Source organism: Platalea leucorodia (genome assembly GCF_965183815.1).
Source record: "Platalea leucorodia genome assembly, chromosome: 6".
NCBI lineage: Eukaryota > Metazoa > Chordata > Aves > Pelecaniformes > Threskiornithidae > Platalea > Platalea leucorodia.
The window spans coordinates 57482349-57501204 of NC_138828.1; the positions used below are offsets into that span (position 1 = coordinate 57482349).

Sequence of the window (18856 nt, forward strand, 5' to 3'; positions counted from 1 at the left end):
GTTTGTCTGAAATCCTTTCCTCCTGCTTTCAAAACTATTCTTCCCCTCCGTAACTGCAAAAGCCACAAGATTATGGTAGCAAGAAGCCTTAGAAAGCAAATCAGAAGCAGACAAAAAAACCCACGTTGCTAAGAGAATGTTATATGGTCATACAATATTTTTCCATGGGATATCTGCTGTATTCATTGTCTGGGAGTGATTCTACTCAGGGGGAAAAAAAAATAACCAAAAACAAAAAACAAAGAACAAAACAAAACACAGCTCAAAAAGAAAAATGGCTCAGCGTTTCTTGTAAGCTCTTAGTTCAGGTGGTGTCCCTTCTTTTATTTTCTGAACGTCACCCAGGTTCTGTGCTGATTACAGAATTAATGTCTTCCTCCTGGGTTTTCTGCGGGATTCATTATTATGGGATCGCAGCATGACAAACATTAATGAATTTATCTTGCATCTGTCTTGTGAGAAAACTTTTTTTTTTGCAGAGAAGTAATTGAAACACCAGGAGATCCACTAAAGCTGGAAGTTTCAAATGCCTCTCTTTAACTGTATTTACCTCACAGATCTGGTATCCAACACAAAATGCCTATGGCTTAATTTTTCTGGCTCCCTCCTGCCTATATGTAGGGGATGGGTTTTTTACGTTTTCAAAGTGGTACCCCTTGGATGTACATTATTCTTTGCAACTTCTTATGGGATAGACGCCCAATTAATCCATTTTACTTGCAGGCAATGTGCCAAGTGAGCTAAGAGAAGATTCAGTACTACAAACCAAGACCTTATGACTTCAACCCTTTCTTATATCTCCAATATTAATTTTGCCTGCTGTTTGGTATATCATAATACATTTCTCAGTGAAAGCCTCACTTTGGTTTTACCATGCTCCTCACGTTTTATCCCATATGTATGGGCAGGTTTAGGGTTAGTACCATGAAGTAACACACATGAAGAATTCATACTCTACCTTATCCATTGAATAACTTTTTTGTGCATCTATACGCATTTTCCATTTTTAGTTGAACCAAGTATTTTGCCACAGCACTGTGAAATTCCTGTTACTGATTTTAGATTTTTGTCTTTTTGCTTCATTTAGACATCAGGGGTTTAGTTTCTCTGTATTATACCAAAGCTTAGCTGCAGTTGCTTTTCACACCCTTCATTTCCTGAAAGTGGTAAAATGGGAGTTCATGTTCTCTTGTGTTCATTAAAGAGGGAGCTAGAAAGAAAGGTGAAACTTTCTGTGGCTTGACAGGATAGGCCTCAGTCAGCTGGAAAGGTGGATACTCTGGTAAAAGGGGCAGTAGCGATCCAGGGCTCAAGCCTGGGGAAAGAAGCCTTCCTGAGGAGTTGTTACTGAGTACAGAGGAGGGTTAAAATGATTAGATGAGACCCTGGAGGCCTTGTTTGACGGACCTTTCCATTTTGCCTTCTGTCTCCTACACTGCGTTTAACTTTGCAGCTGTAAATATCATCTTTGTATAGTTTTAGTCTACATGGGACATTCTAGGATTTATGAAATAATACATAGCAAAGCGCAGTGTTGTATTAGGCCAAGCTGACAGTTTAAATAATCAAACATGCTATACATAGGACTGATTTTTGAAGAAGGTAGAAACTGTGCAGGTGGCAGTTTTGGACACAGATTGTGCTACACGGGTCGTATTCTGACTTGTAAAACTCTGTGTATAATTTTCTGCAAAACACACACACTTGAAAATGAATTGAGCTACTATCTATACTGCATAAAGACAAACAGTCATCCAGCTATACTGATACTAAAGGCCTAGATGTGAAAGGAATAATTGTCTTTATAGATACAGGCTGGTTTGAGTGATTGATTGCATTTTCTGGAGCTAGTTTTACATAAATATTCAGAGCAAATTATGTATTGGTTTGTAATTTAATGACAAAAATATATGCTGTCATGATGGAAATTTGCCCCAGAATTCTTAATCTAAAAAGCCAGAGGGAGGGGTAGTAAAATACTATGTAAAATAAATGTTTTTCTGATTTGATTTCTAGACCATTCAAAGAAAGTTCGTGTCTATAACAAATGATTCAGTCAGCTTTCTTGGTGAAAGTCTACAGCGCATTGGAACAAAATTTAAAAGTTCTCTGGAAGTGATGATGTTATGTTCAGAATGTCCGACAGTCTTTGTGGATGCAGAAACGGTAAAAATTTCATCAACTTACATGTTGAAATATCTGTCTGCTTAGACATTTTTATGTAAAGGTTTGAATAAAAATGTGTTAATTGTATGTTTGCCTTTTAAAAGGTTGCTCTCTAATGTCACTAATTAAAACATCTGAATAATTTTGGGATGTAAAAAAAAAGATGCTTTTTATAACTGAAATCAGAAAGGAATTAAAATGTTAGGTGGCCACTATGTATCATAAACATTTGAAAACACAAGTGAGAAGTGCATTTACTCCAAAAATAACCTCCAGCTGTAACAATGAACAGTGAGGGAACTTACTGATAATAGATATCACTTAAATTCCCTTGCTATTCTTTACCTTCCCTGCTTGTTCATATTTAATCTATATTCTTTGCACAGAGAAGAAAAAGGAAGACTACGTATCTAGCAGCAACTTTGCCTTTTTAAGTTGTATTGTTTATGTATATATTCAATGATGCATGAGGAAAACATTCTAGCTACAAATATACAATGAAGGCTTTCAATTGTTTGCTGTTATGCAAGTTGAAATCTTGGATTATAATAAATATTAATGTGAGAAGTCAGCTCAATGTTTAGCAGCAGTCAAAACAAGCTATGCTAGAATAATTAACAAAAGAGACAGCAAAACAGAAAACGTCATTGAGCTAATATACATATCCCCGATATACCTACATCCTGAATTTTGGGGGCAGTTCTGGTCCCCTGCTCTCAAAGAAAATACAGTTGAACTGGAAAAGGTTCCAAGAAAGATCACAAGGACTATGAAATATGTGGAATGGCTTCCATATAAGATATGAGTATGCAGGCTATGATTTTTCAGCCCTTTAGGAGAGAAATCTGTCCATAGATCATAGAATCATAGAATGGCTTGGGCTGGAAGGGACCTTAAAGACCATCTAACTCCAGCCCCCCTGCCATGGGCAGGGATGCCACCCACCAGACCAGGTTGCTCAGGGCCCTGTCCAACCTGGCCTTGAACACTGCCAGGGACGGGGCATCCACAACCTCTCTGGGCAACCTGTTCCAGTGCCTCACCGCCCTCTGAGTAAAGAATTTTTTCCTAACATCTAATCTAAATTTCCCCTCTTTCAGTTTGAAACCGTTCCCCCTTGTCCTATCGCTATCTGCCCTTATAGTCTCTCCCCCTCTTTTATATAAGCCCCCCTTAAGTACTGGAAGGATAGATATCTTGATTATCATGGAAAAGTGATTAAAATTATTGTATCGTCTTATTTGATGTTAAGGGTGATCAAATTAAGCTAGCACTGACTTCAAAACATACAGAACCAAAGATAGGTGATCCTTCATGTGATACGTAATCAACCTGTAAAACCCTGTCCTTTTTTACAGTGTCTGTTCATGTTTTCAAAAAGCAACTAAAAAGATTCATGAAAGAAATAGCCCTGAATAGATTTTCGAATATGCAGAACAACACGTTGACAGAGGCTAAGAAAGCATTCTGGAGCAAGTGGATCACCACATGCTTGCCCCGTTTTGCCTTTCCTTAAGCAACTGCTATTAGACATTGTCAGATGGGAGACTGAGGTAGATGGATCTTTGGCCTTGACCCAGTGTGAGACTCTTCTGACTCTTCTCCTGACCTGTTTTTTTCCCTTGGTGCTAAGGGACAACTCTGCTCTTAAGGTCTCACTTTAGAATATGGGGACTAAAAAAGAATGATATGGATAGAGCATTTCAAGGGAACCATGTGTAATGTTTAACTTATGCCACTTTAAAAGCAGGAGAACTTGGTTGGGATAAGAAGCAAGTGGGACAAGAAGAGTTACACTAGTGTCTAGGTAGAACAGCATGTGTGTTTTAAAAAATAAATAAGTTTAAAATTTATTTTTTAAAAATAAATAAGTATATATATAAATACAAATATAAAAACAGTAATAATAAATTTAATATATATGCACGCAAGTATAGACTCGTGTGTATGTGTACATGCATATGTACGCACATACACACAGTATTGTTGTTACATTGGCAAATACTGTGTAGGTAAATCTTTCCAAGTAATTTAATTGAAATGGACCTACTCATTTATCAGATTACTTGTCACTAAGAAAGAATGGCTAATCCAAATTAACATTAAGGCACGAATCTTTGGTTTTGTGATGTCCACTCATGAGTACAAGATTGGCATTTGATTCAAATTTGGCCTTTGATTCATTCAGAAAGTAGTTTTCAGCAGAAGGATGCCCCCTTACATCAAAGCACGGGTTCATGAGCGATTTGGGAGTGGATCATGGCCTGCTGCTGATACAAGCTGCCCGCTGACTTCTTTGCACTTTGGTGTTATTGCAGACATTGAGTACAGAGTGGCATTGTGCATCGAGCCGTAACTTGCTTCTTGGTTGATATGGACATAGAGGTTGGGAGTAGCAGTGTCTTAATATGGTGGTAGAATAATAATCTTGATGCATTTGGAAAAGCATGTAAGCATCATTCCCACCCGTGCCTGAGTAATGTGGGATACTGTGACTTTCTGTGCCACAATTTTGTGATCACAGTCTTGCGCTTGCACTTTCAAGCTGACCAAGAGGTAGCAGGTAACAGGGACTGGAGGAAAGTATAGAGCTCTTAATGTGTGCAAGGGATGACCAGTGTGAGGGAGGAAGCATCATGTTAGAGACATGATTATTACAGGAAGTGACAGGAGAAGGATTAATAAGAAAAACATAAGTGGAAATAAAACTACAGGGAGAAGTGGTGTGGAGCAAAGCTGAGGTAGCACCTCCAGAGGGAAAAAGAAATTTTGAAACTATGTTGAAAAAGGCAAAGTCATTAATGGGAGAAAATTCTTCAAATACCCAAGAGTTCCTGCTTTCATAGTTCCTGGTTCCTGCAGACTGAAGCCTTTGCTGGTGGTGTAGTTTGTATATTGAGAAGGGCAAGTAACCCTCACTGGACACTCCTTAGCCTGCTAGAGGAGCAGTCCAGCAGCATTTTTTCCTGCTGCAAGCTATTCTATTTACACTAGCTATACACACATATATCAAATATTATTCTTCCTTTTGAAAGATCTAAAAATCCCTTGGAAATCTCTCTTTCAGATGTTAACTAGGTATTGCCTTTCTCATTTTGAAATCAAAAGTGTTGTTCACTGATTTAACTGATACAGCTATATGTGTTAGTTTACTAACTCAAAGGTGTTACAAATGATCTGTACCCAACTAGTTCTAATTTGATTGTTTTTCCAAATGTGGATTTGGAATTTCATATTGTATAATTTAGATATTGGACTATGTGGATTATAGTCAGATGTTACATGACTACAGAGGTGATTGCTTTTATCTTCCAGCTAATGTCTTGTGGCCTGCTAGAAACATTGAAGTTCAGTGTTCTAGAGCTCCAAGAACACTTGGATACCTATAATGCCAAAAGAGAGGCAGCAGAACAGGTGAGTCTCTTAGATTTCAAACCAAAAAATATTAGAACCTACTCATCAAGAAAACATTGCAGGTCTTTATCTCCCAACATAGGTTATCTAAAAGCAAACTGTGGGAAAAAAATTCTGAAATAAAATCCTGTTTCCTTTTCTTACTACTATTCTATGTGTATAATCTGAACTTGAGTTTTTTCTTACGTGTAATTCATTTTTGTTGCACATATTTCTGAAACTGACTTTGAATCCATAACATCACACAAATGCACTAGCATTGGGAAAAGTGCACTCCTAATTTAAAAATTCTCTTTTAAAAATATTCAAATATTTTAACATGAATGTCAATAAATCATGGTCATTTTCTTTATGAATCTTCTGGCTTATTTTATTAGACTAGAATGGTGGGATTCACCTCCAGATTAAGTCATTTACAGATAACTATCTATATGTTGATTAAGTGCCTTAACACCCAGAGTATTCAAGGATCAAGTCAATACAATAAAAGAAATCAAGAAAGCAATGCGTTTTATCCTAATATAAATACTGACCTGTTGCTCAGCTGAATACGTCTTTAGACGTCCTTTTGTTGACTGGATCTCCACTGACTGTAATGGGGGCTGAAACAGCTGTGTCATACATAGACACATAAATTTAGGTCTCTCATCCTGCAACTGGATCCCATTGAGGCTGACATTTCTGTCAGTTATTTAGAATAATACAGTTTACTTTTCAAGGTATATGTCAGTGGCTATATCCTTTTTGCAAAGCAACACAAAATTTAAAAGTTGAAAATTTCTGTAGTAAGGGTCTTTATATTTGTTTTTGTGAACCTTTGTGTGAAGTTCAGGAAGGAAGATACTAACTTCAGAAAACTGAAACAGGTAAGATTTCTATTTCGAGAGCCAAAAGAAAACATGGATCTACAATCAGTTTTGCAGGTACAGGGAGAGAGAGAGCATATATGGGACTTTTATTGTAGAAGAGAAAGTGATTCCTAGGAAAATTAAACATGCATTTGAAGGAAGTTTTTGCTGGTCTCAGCAGTCAGTGAGGCCATGACAATGGCCGTTGTAGGAAAGTTTGAATGACGCGAAACAGAACCAGAATTCAAGCTGTGATATCTTGGGAGAGCTTTATTTTGCAGCACAAGTGGCTCCATGTTTCTTGATCATGCTGAGTTTATTAGGAAATGATGGCCTCTGCTTTGCAAAGATTGCTGGCAGCTCGTCTGTTGAACAGAAGAGACAGCCACTTTTTTGTGGAAAGGATCTCAAAAGAAACAGAGTTTCCTCAAAACCAATGCTAAAGTATGCCACACAGTGCTGTTAATGTAGATAAACTGTTTCTAGGATCCAAGCCAGCATTTCTGCTAAAGAGTTGCTCTGTTTTTTGCCCTGCTCTGTGGTAATAACGATTTATTTGTAAACTCATGAGGTCTAATATAATGAGCTACATTTTGCCATTTAGGCTTAATCAGAAACAAAGTGCTCATCTAATGACGAAGATTACCTTAGTCGATGTAATATTTAATGTCTGACAATCTCCAATGTATAATGCTGTCATCACTCCTATGAGAAAACAATGTATTTTATTCCTCATTTTAGAGAGCAACACTGAGGCACGGAGAGGCTGACTGATTTGCCCCGGGGTCAGACAGGAAGATTTCAGGCAGGGTAGAGAGGAACTCGTGTGTGCGTGTGTACTTAAAATGGTGATCTTCCAGACATGGAGGAATTCTCCTTATATAAACTCCTCATTTAGCCTACAGTTTATCATAGCAGTAACAAATGGTATTGTTTGGTTGATTTGTCAAAGTACAATGAGTTAAAATTGTGTCCCTTTCAGATGGCCATGAATTCACTTACTGTATTTTTAGCTAATTTTGCACTTCTACGTATCATATCGACAAAAATCCATGCTGCATATTAAGAGCTTGTTTGTGTTTTATTTTACTTGATAAAGGAATATGGGTATCAGTTCAATGGCCTCTGTCATTATATGATAGTGAGAGAGTGTTGTTTTTCTGTAGTGCAGCTGTCAAAAGGGTGTCCAGTAACATGTTTCTGTGGTCAGCCTGTCTTCTGCTACAGGATTTGTGAGTGACTGGAGCAGGAAAAAGGTTCACGGGATGAAAGGAATTGTTCTGAAATAACTGAGAACATTTTGCCAGGGCTTTATTTTTATTTAATAATTCATAAAGAAGCAGTACTGAGGAGGAAGAAACGTATAGCTTTGACCAAACATTTCTGACTCTTGACAGCATGTCATTTAGCTAACGTAGTGCATTATTTCAGTGTTTATTTAGCATGTTACTTTAGAAGTAGTGACTAATTATCTCAGATAATTTATTTTTCCAAAACTTTTTTTGAAAGCATTTCTTCAGCTGTTGGTCCTCAATTTTGTTTTGGTGTGTATTATATAGCATATGTAGACTAAGAATCTTCCAAAGCTACTTCTTAGATATGTTTTACTGGTTTTCTTACTCTATCCTATTAAACAGAGTATAGGGAATGATTGAAAGAGACTTCCTCAAGTCAAATCTGAATTTCTGTTATTAAAGGCAATTGTGCTATGTATCCTATTCGATCTGAAAGTATTAAGGCAAAACACGTAATGAGCTTATTGCAGATCCTTGCTTTTTCCATAGAAACACGCAGAAAAATGATCAAACTAAGCTGGTTCGGCTATTGTATAATAAAGTAAATATAAATTAACAGATATTTAAATAAATATAATTTGCATGTTGATCTGGTATCCTCTAGAATCAATGACTGGAAAATTCTGTACATTAACTTCTTTAATGAAAAACTGTTGTTTAAAGTTTCCCCTAACAGATTATGTTTGTCACTGTCAGCGCTGTGTGTTCTACTGGCATTCACATGAATCAAATTTAAAAAGTAAGAGGCTTGGGCTGCAGTTGCTTGAAACTCTTACCTATGCACTGAGATGAGAGAGAGAAAGGTAGCTATAGCACAGGGGGTGGTTTGGGATGTCTGTTTTGGGGTTAATCTGGCAAACCAACCTGTGCCATGACCAAGACCACCCACAGACTTCCCTATATTACGCTTTCAGTAACGCTCTTCAGCCTGTATCTTTGTAGAAGGTATATGGGGAGAACATAAATCTATGTAAAGCAAACACATAAAGAAGATTATTTTGTCACACAATCTACTGCTGTTCCCAAAGAGAAAATTGAGGTCTTCCTACCATGCTGAACATATATTCTGTAAAAATTTTTAGCAAATTAATTTTGTCACCTTTTTGGAGCTACTGTTCTATTTACTTGCAAGGAAACTGCTTTGACTTCATGTATGTATGAGGGACAAAGATACTGAATCAGATCAATGTAATAGAAAATATAAGGTTATATGCATATCATAACATTCTAGGCATACCCTTTATTCAGACTGGTTTTAAGATTTCAAAAAGATCTTAAAAAGGCAGTGTGTGAAAATAAATACTAGCTTCCCAATTGCTGATCCTGTTTGTTCCACTGCAAATTTATTCCACTGTTACCGATGGATGCTGTCAGATAAAAAGAAAAATGAGATTTGCTGTCTACGTTGGTATCGATGTCACTAATTGAAACTGACAACACGGTGTTTAGAGAATTCCATTTCTCCTCTTGATAAGCACACAGGCCTAGTTAATTCACTAAGTAACCTTTATTAAATTGAGCAGATGGGAAATCATATTTTTCTTTTTCTTGCATCAGACAAAGGTTAGAAAAAGGTCACTAAGATTTCCTGTGAGACTCAAGATATCAAGCACACAGTATGCTAAATTATTCTTCCTTGGATGTATAGAGCCTGTTCTTCATTTTAGAAGATAATCTGCACTTTATCCCAACATGATGCATTCCCATTTCAGTAATATCCGAATTACCTCATGCTTGCAGTTGTTTGCACTGTACGGAAAAATATGCTGGGCACTGTGTCAATGAGATGATCAGATCGTATTGTCCAGTAAGAGCATATTTGATTCTGCAAATGCTTTATATTAACGCTTTTAAATTTGCATGGTTGGTTAAAGCTAGAAGAGATTGCCCAGTGAAATTAATAAACTTCTTGTCTGCTGTAGGAACTGGGGTTAAATACAGCCCTGTATTCATGAAAGAGAGTGGAATCTGCATGTTTGCATTGTGTAATGTGAGAATACTTCATCTCCCTGGCTTGTATGAACTGGAGGTGATGCTAAACTCCCATTGAAGAATTTACTTTTTTTCTTTCCATACCGTAAACCTGCACTTGCAGGAGACCTCTATTTCCTTCTGTTTCTAAAGTAGTCCCAAGAAATACAACAGGCTTACTCTCTAATTTGAATTAGTCCTGTATTTTAAATGCTGAGAAACAACGTTGGTGTAAACCTTGTGCAGCAAGCAAAGAGAAAATATCTCATTTAATGAAAGGGATTTTTCTGCCTCCACCCTCCCACACATCTCACTATGACAGTACCCAAATTCAGTCACAGATCAGTATTTATGCTAAAGTGTACTGTCCTCATCTGGGGTAATGAAGGCTACAGGAAATTTACAACAGAAGGGACACAATAAAAACTACAAAGTGATATATCGGAGTGGAAATCATTAGTGCAAACAGCATTGGTAAACAATTGATTTCGTATCACAATTTCTTATGTAATCTGAGAATGTGCAAGACTTGACGAGATGTCTTATGTAGTTTTAGCACAGTCTTCAGTTTGCTCTGTTTCAGAAGACGTTTAATCTTGTTTATATTTATTTTGCAGTGGCTAGAAGACTGCAAAAGAACATTTGGTACTGATGATGGTATTCATGGCACTAACACAGATGCTCAGGTAGGTGTATGTCATTTGTGAGTCTCTGGATATGAGATTAAAAAAACATCTTTATATCTATTGCACAAAAATTACAGTATTTGCAGAGAGATTAAAAATGTATGAAAAGCTGTTCATTCCAGTTATCATGCTATCTTTTGGAAACTCAGGTTCTTACAAAGTAGTGGTCTAATAAAAAGGGCTCTTTTTAATAAAAGTTGGCAACCCGTCTTGGGTGCTAGACTTAATAACACCGAGTAGATAAGCACACTAGATACCATCTGTGTACCAGCAAGTCTGCTTTTCTGCAGCTGTTTCTAGAAGAAAAAAAGATTACCATTCTGCTTATATGCTCAGATAAACTGTCTAGCCAAAAACGTCCACTGAATTTAATATAATTAGTACTATATAAATACATATGACCTTTCTGGAGCCGTTATTTGGGTGGGAAGGAACAGGGAGTAAAGTAGCTGTATAGCAAAAATTTCATTAAACACTTCTGTCAAAATATCATCTAACAACAATAGGTGAAGTAACCTATTAATATTAGTTCAATATTTTGTATGTATTTGCATGGCAGTCATCCATGTTTAATATTACTAATTGCTATAGTGAGTGATAGCTTTTCCCCAAGTAGACTAGGACTTTTTTTTTTTTTAACAATAGCTGCATAATATTGACACTGTAGATAAAAAAGCAAATCCAAAACCTATCATTAGGAGGTACAAGGAATCTGCCATCTAGAGTCCTGTAATAAGAACAGTGAAATATGTAAGAAAGTAGAATTGCAGGTAGCAGCTGAACTTACCTCTCCACAATGACATTTTGACAAAAATCCCAAATTGAACCTGGAAAAGGAGGAATTTTATTCCTTTTATTCAATTGAACTCTATTCATTGATACACTTGGTCATGTTTCTGCTGCTGAAAATGTAGTGTTCAGCAGCAGAAATGTCTACTGTGTGCATGGACTATTTCTTCTGTTATACAGTTTTCATTTGCTTTCATATATATATATGGTTTTTTTTTTATTCAATTGCAAAATACACATGAATTTTTAGAGTAGTGAAATGTGTGATAATATACTGTTGATTTTTATATTGCATCAAAGTTGCACATTTAAAAAAAATATTTCATGTGGCTAAGCATAGCTAATACAGCAAAATAATTTTCTACCATTTGCAAGGATTTGTGCTTTGCCTATGAACACAACATTTAGTGTATTTTACAGATGGTTTACATCTTCGTATACTGACTGATATGTGTTTAGAAATATGTAACAACATTTACTATTACAATACAGTAAATGTTCTATATAGTAAAAATATGGACTGAAATACATAAATGCTGCCTTCTTTAGAATGTTGTTTATATACACCAAGAAACTGTTCTAACATTTAACTGTTAGAACATAACCATTCCTACCATGAAGGTAAATGTTCCCACTGTATAGCTAGGGAAAGAAATGTAGGGAAAGCCACGTGCAAGCTTTCATTTAGCTTGTACGGAGAGAATGCAGGATTTTAAGTGAGGCAGTTTTGTCTGTTCTTCCCTGTTTCTGCAGGGTTTGAAGATAGCTCCTGAAAAGGAATTATGTGACCATTTACACTGATTATTTGTGGGGACCTGTTCTGATTTTGATTTTCAATCCTAGCCCACAAGGCATGCTGGCAATTTTTTCTTTATGTGCTCCTTGCACTTGCAGGTTCAGTTAAAATAATTTTAATCTATAGTATCCATTGAGAAAGCAGAGTCCTGTTATCCTGCTTCATAAATATACACACTTTACAGAAGTTCTAAATTTATTCACAGAAGCTTATAGTGACTTGAAGGAGATTTGAGAGTTACCAAGTGTAAGATCGTTGTTTCAAAAGTCCTTGTAAATGGACTGTGGGGCTGATAAGTCCATCCAGTCAACCAGTGAATGCTAAAAATATGTAAGTGTTGTCCTGCTCAGGAAAACAGAGCTGCTTCATTCACCAGATATTTTTCACTCACTAACACAAATAAGATTTTCTTGCTAATTTTTAGCACTGTGGTCAATACAGCTAAGGAATAGTGAGATGAATTCTGTTCTGGCTTGTGCATTGCCAGCAGACTTGCAAGTAAATCTAATTATTGGATTTTTGCTATTAGTACTTACATGCAAGCCTGGAAGAATGCATCTGGACTCTGGCTAGACTGTTTGTACAGCCTGGCAGGTAGAAAAATCACATTACTTCTCAAGTGAGCGAGTATGTGAAAGACACTGAAGCAGTACAAAGCCATTTTTAAAGGAAAACCTCTCTTGAATTTTTAGAATAGCTATCAAGGTGTGATTTTGGGGAGAGGGATTATTTATGGCTTACAGTAATAATGAGACTTGGCTTAAAGAACACTGGAACTTAATGACTAAAAATATTAAATAATCAACCCTGCCATTCCTCAAAGTCTGATTCTCTGTGCTTCGTTAAAGTGAGTCATAGAATTCTTGTCGACTTTGGCCGTTCAAGATCTTACCTCTTCGCGGTGTTCTGTGCATCAGCAGTTTTTGCTTATATAATAATTGTGCTATGTATATGGTAGCACAGAGTACAGAACAAAAGCATGCAATGTTTATAGTCTGTTAAGCACATAGTGTATAACTTATACACATCGTGTATAACTATGTGCTTAGTAAAGCTCAACTGCTTCTGCCCATTGGAATCAGACATCAGTTGCATCTTCATATGTTTACTATGACCATTGTACTTGCTTAAATGCCATCAATACGCTTAGCACTGTACAAAGCACAGAAGTGAAGTTCCTGTCCCTAGTCTGACAAATAATTTTCTGACGATTTCTCTCCCTGTCCCTCTTTCCCAAATGTTTTTCTGAAATAGCTTTGAAGAACCAAGTGCAATTCAATTTCAGAAATCTCACAATGAGGTTGTTGAGAATTGAGCTTAGCAAAACCAAGAATTTTCTAAACTGATTCAGAATCCAAATTAATGTTACATCTCAAATTTTAAAAGGCATTCTTTTTGCTTAAACTATAGTGATACAGAACAAGTAAGAAGCATTGCACAGGTGCTCAAACCTAAGTGTCCTTGGTTTTGATTTCCTTAAATTTGCATACCTTGAAGACTACACAATGTGTAAAGACCAGACAGGGTTGTAAGTGAAGTATATTACTCATGTTGTGGGACAACAAAGCCGATGCTATCTATCGTTAGTTATAGCAGCAAATTCACTTCAAATTCAGTCTGTTAATTTTTTCCATTCAGGATATATTTGGAGCATGTTACTTGTATTTCTTCCTCCATTTTACCTGGGACATCTTTTACCCTAATTAAAATTATTTCCTACACTAATTCTTGATCTTTTTTTCTTTCTTTGTATTTTTGTGACCTGCTCATCTTCTTGCTTAGCAAATGGAAATTCTAGCAGTAAGTGACGGTTCTTGATTTATCAAATACTTAACCATGCCAGTCACCAAACTGGTCTCCCATCTGTCTCGTCCATTTGTGACACAGTGATGTCTTGTCATAGACTATTAAAAAAGTGCTGTGTGCTTCAATTTTGCATCATCTAACCCATTGAACTGTTGGTCCTTTGTAGATAATAGGATCCTATAGTTAGTAGAATGGTGAACGTTATAGAAGATTATTCCATTAGCACTAGTTTTTATGTCTCTATGTAAAGCAGTATTAACACTGTCTGCACTTTGACTAGTGTTTTAGATGCGTAAAAATGGAAGCAAGACAGTGCATAGGTTAATGCTGCTGTTTCATTTCCTTAGGAATATATCGTGGTATTTTCTAAAATAGAATCAGACCCACCTTTTATAAAGGAAACATTATTCTTGCCTCCAGGAATGGAATTATTCTCCTCATATTCCATCAGGCAGTTGTAAGCTAAGTGCCAGGTTATATACTGTGCTTATATGCTTATATTAATGGTTATGAAAGATTCCTTACTTACAGACCACAACTGCTTCTTTTGGATATTAGATCTTGAATTTAAAACAGTAAAATATCAAGAATAAAACTAAGTGATCTATGAAACTCTGTCTTGGAACATGACATTTCAAAATGCCTTTTGAATCATTTTACATCCCACCACACCCCCCTTCTTGGAAATCTAACTTCTTATTAAAAAGTAAACTTTAAATCTATGTGAGAGAGGCTACCTGTCAATCTAGAACTCAGTGAAGCTTTCATCTGCTTTTCATTAGCTTCCTGCTACGTTAGCTTCTAAATCTTTTTGGCATTTTCTTCAGTAACCAAATAACTACTTCTAATCTTGCCCATTCTATACTGAAGAAGTTGTCATTTATTGTGTCTTGTATTGGATAGTAGATGTTTTGCACTTCCTGAATATAATAATGTTGTTTACATTTGTAGGAGCTGGAGTTGTGTCGGAGGCTGTACAAGTTGCATTTCCAGTTGCTGCTTCTGTTCCAAGCCTATTGCAAACTTATCAGCCAAGTAAAAACAATCAAAAAAGAAGCAGAGGTAATGAAAACAATGCCATTTAGCTACTAATTGTTGACATTTTAAAGCTAAACCATTTGAAATACATTTTGATAACAATTTCATCAGTGGGACATCTTTTTAGAAACTGAAGGAGGGTACTAGCTGTTTTATAGCCAATTAATAAAAGATTTAAGTAGAGCTCGCAATTTTCTGAGATGTTCAATTATCTGTGTTGATTTTTGTACAGCTTGAAAGCTCTTAAATAGGCAGGAACACAGGGAGTCCAGTGATGAGCATTTAAAATATTTCAGTAGCGCTTCTGGTGTATTCTAATCAGGCCACAATCAAGGCACATCAACTCCAATCAGCCGAGTTCTGTGATGAAGCCCCTTTCCATCACCCCAGTGTTTCCTATTGCGAACACCATCACTTGCTACCAGCTGATTTATGGAACTGTGTCACTTCAGCCACCATTCAATTACTCCGCAACCTTAGTCCCCATCCTAAGTGCAGTTAGTAATGCGTGCTGGACATCTTGTGCCTGATTTTCAGTTGTACTAACTTTAGAAGTAAAATGCGTCCTTCGGCTGGGCACAAGTGGTACATATGTGATGTTAATTGAGTTAATCTGAAGGCATTATGCTATTAATAATGTCTTCTGAAAGTTCTCCCCTGGCTCTGTAATGCAATAAATACAGGTAGCAGGAAAAAAAATAGGCCTGGTCTTGCTTGATACAGTAGGGAGGAAAATGAAAAAGCAGCGTGAATGTCTTTGGGTTTTGAGTAGCTTAGGAAAAAATGATGCATGTTCCTCACTTAGATTTCCAAGTTTTTATAGAGGCTGCAAATAAGTGAGTCCATTTCTGTCTGGAGAATGTTGTGGAAGGTCGGCATCGCACCAGTCCCACTTCTTGCCTAAGTTAGTCAGGTATAGAATTATATACACTGGCTGCACTACAGTTATTCTGCTAGGTTACCAGTCTTCCAGATTTTTTCTTCATATTTAAGTTGTCCTTGTAGTAACGCAATTGCTGCTGTACTTTTCTAACACGTTTAATTCTTGTCAGTTTAATTGTTACGAAGTCATGTGGGGAGAAATGTATTTTTTTTGAAACAAATTTTAAAAGAACTAAGTAAGATGGAAACTTCATTGGGGAAAGACCAAATACCTGACATGCACGCTTGGGCCATTAAATTAACTGTATACTTAAGCAACTGCAGCAAGTATTTGGGTGTACTTTTTCTGCCTCTCATTTATGATTGCAAAGAGGAGGAAGAATGTAAGTCTGATCTGCTGAAAATTAATTTGACTGAAAATACATTTAAACAAGAAAAGGTAACCCTTATATTTGTTTTAGGTCATAAACATGTCTGAAGAACTTGCTCTTTTGGAGAGCTGTCTGAAAGAGGCTGAGGCTGCATCTGACAGCGGTATCGAAGAAATTGAAATTGCAGAGGCTTCCCAAGCTAGCACAGAAACGGCTATTCACTCTCTCATTGAAACTCTGAGAAACAGGGAGTTTATGTCAGCTGTAGCACAGGTCAAGGCTTTTAGGTAAGTGCTTAAGGGTTGCTTTCAGACCTGAGTTTGCTAATGGGCCTTTTTAATTTAAAGATAGGGCTAGGCACTATTCCAGTTTTTTTTCAGCTCTTGCTAGATGTCCTTATTGAAAAGGACAAGCACTGTTGCTTCATTACAGCTTGTTCATACACATTTTGCAATTTAAAAAAAAAGCAATTCTAGTAGTACTTGTTCTTTAGAATTTATCTCTGAGAAAATGATACTGTTAACTATCAGGACTCTACAGAAGAAACATTTTCTCTTGCGTTTTCCTATGTCTTCTGTTCACATGTCTGTTTAAAGAACAAGAATATTTAATCATTTAATTTTTTTTTTTAATGTTTAAATCCAAATTGTGTGTTTACAGATCTATTTGGCCCCATGATATCTTTGGCAGTTCTGAAGATGACCCAGTTCAAACATTGCTACACATATATTTCCGTCATCAGACGCTTGGTCAAACTGGTAGCTTCGCAGTAGTAGGCTCCAACCAAGATATGTCTGAGGCGAGCTCAAAGCTGATGGAACTTAATCTAGAAATTCGAGAGTCTCTACGCATGGTGCAATCCTATCAGCTTCTAGGGAAGATCAAACCAGGAATAAATCTTGTGAGCACTGGATTCTGAACAGCTGTCATTTAGAAAAGAACTGATGATGAAGACACTTCAGACTATTATTGAGCACCTTTCATAAAAAAAAGAAAACCTCCTGCAATCCTGACAACCAACAGAGTTTCATCACAGCAAGAAATTGCTTCATCAAAAGTTAAAACTCTGAAAATTGAAGTGAACATCTTTCTTGACTGCTCTTTCTACACAGTAGCTGTGTGGCAGTAGTATTTTTTTATTAAATGTATGTATAAAAACTACACGAAAGGAAAAGGGCTTAAATGTAATGCATACATATGCATTATTTTCTGTTGTAACAGAACCATAAATGGTGTTTGCAGTAACAGCCTCTAAAGGTTGAATCAATATCGCAGGTGGGATGAGGCTAAAATCAAGGCTGGTTTATTTTGGCTGAAGACCTGCAAGGCTTCCTGGCTTTCCAGCAGTAGTAGATATAATCATCAACTAATACCTAATGAGACACTTTGCAATGTCATGAAGAATGTGCGGTCAAACATGAGTAGAATGACTTACGACTGCAAAAACCGTTGACTTCTCAATGTTTTATTTGCTTTTGTTGTCTGTAACAAGGAAATTATGTGTGTGAGTTAGAATGTATGGCTATGTGACAGTTGTTTTTTGAGGGTATGGATGATTGTTAAATAAGGTCTCAGAGCATGCTTAAAAGAGCTGCAAGATTATTTTTGAAGAAATTTTATTTTATTAGATCTAATCCTCATAGTGTGTAAATGTTAGGACATTTAATAATATTTTAAACTGGGATTTCCCAGTGTTTCTAAAAGAAATAATATATCTGTTAACTTTATTGGAATGCTGCTCAGTTCTCTGATCAGTGCTTATGTTACAAATATTGACAACAACTAACCAAAAAGTAGCTGCCTGCAGAGACTTTAAAATGTATATTAAAGATATATGCTGCCCATCAGCAATTCTCATTAGAAGTTAACTTATTTTATTCTGTATATATTCTAGAAACTGTATAGTGCAAAACCAGTATTTTTCTTGTAAATTTGTGCAATGCACTGTTAAGACAGTAGGTGTATAAAGCTATGAGGGGAAGGGGGTGCTCTCCCTATGGGTAGTCACATACATTACTTGCAGTCTGAACAGTCTGCAGGGTTCAGAGAGTTTGAATGCACGTACATGCGTCTTCATGACTCAACTTAAGCCTAAGGAATTGGGACTATATAGAAAAAAAAGACTGACTACCAAAACATGCAAACAGGCAATATACTCATAATTCAGTGTCAAAGTCTGTAGCATAAAACAAACTGGATTCTGTTGAAACCAATAGCATTTTGTAAAAAAAGAAAAAAAAGAAAAAAAGAAAAAAAAGAAGAAAAAAAACAAAACAGAAAAAAGAATGTAGTCCCATGATTCCTGTGATTTGAAAGGAACACCCAGTATTTTTATATACATCTCTTACCCACTGTGATTTTTTTTAATGGGCTCTAATTCCAGAGTTTAGAATGTAGAATTGAAATTCTTAGCTCTGCCTTTTTTGGGGAATTGGACCCCACTAGAAATGTAATTATACTGAAATGCATTAATTGAAGGCACTGTGCACGCTGTTGGACTGCTGACAGTAGTTATGTTATCCTAACAAGCTCTGTAACTGGTCAAGGCACATCCATAATCACTGTATTTTTTTTTCCCTGTCCCTGATAAAAATTGAATTATTTTGATGGTTTTGTGGTACTGTAGATGGTGTTCTTAATTATTTAATAAGTATTTACCGGGGATAAGTAGTTTTATTTAGTGGCGCATTACACTTTTATTTACATCATCTTTTACCAGCTTTTTTTGTAAAAATAAAAGACATTGTATCTGTCATTTTGTGTATTTTTACAAGCTAGAGTTTAAATACTTTAG

General features: G+C 36.3%; 2 protein-coding genes across 11 annotated transcripts in view; one reads left to right on the plus strand and one right to left on the minus strand.

Moving 5' to 3' along the window:
• The window catches only part of FRYL (FRY like transcription coactivator), a 182920-nt gene extending 164105 nt beyond the window's left edge, over positions 1-18815 (plus strand). For all 5 annotated transcript variants that reach the window (XM_082315338.1, XM_082315339.1, XM_082315335.1 and 2 more), the window contains 6 exons: positions 2017-2166; positions 5482-5580; positions 10312-10380; positions 14723-14833; positions 16153-16349; positions 16723-18815. In XM_082315338.1, the coding sequence (XP_082171464.1) occupies positions 2017-2166; positions 5482-5580; positions 10312-10380; positions 14723-14833; positions 16153-16349; positions 16723-16981 (885 nt within the window). In that variant the 3' untranslated portion in view covers positions 16982-18815. The remainder of the gene's footprint in view (positions 1-2016; positions 2167-5481; positions 5581-10311; positions 10381-14722; positions 14834-16152; positions 16350-16722) is intronic.
• Positions 1-18856, minus strand: part of ZAR1 (zygote arrest 1) — a gene marked incomplete at its 5' end in the record, with an annotated part of 24016 nt that continues 5160 nt past the window's right edge. For 3 of the 6 annotated variants that reach the window (XM_082315353.1, XM_082315350.1, XM_082315351.1), the window contains one exon: positions 10810-11207. In XM_082315353.1, coding sequence (XP_082171479.1) covers positions 11075-11207 — 133 coding nt within the window. In that variant the 3' untranslated portion in view covers positions 10810-11074. Of the gene's footprint in view, positions 54-6119; positions 6794-10809; positions 11208-18856 lie in introns of those variants that run through there. The other 3 variants (XM_082315352.1, XM_082315348.1, XM_082315346.1) reach the window with 2 other exon arrangements.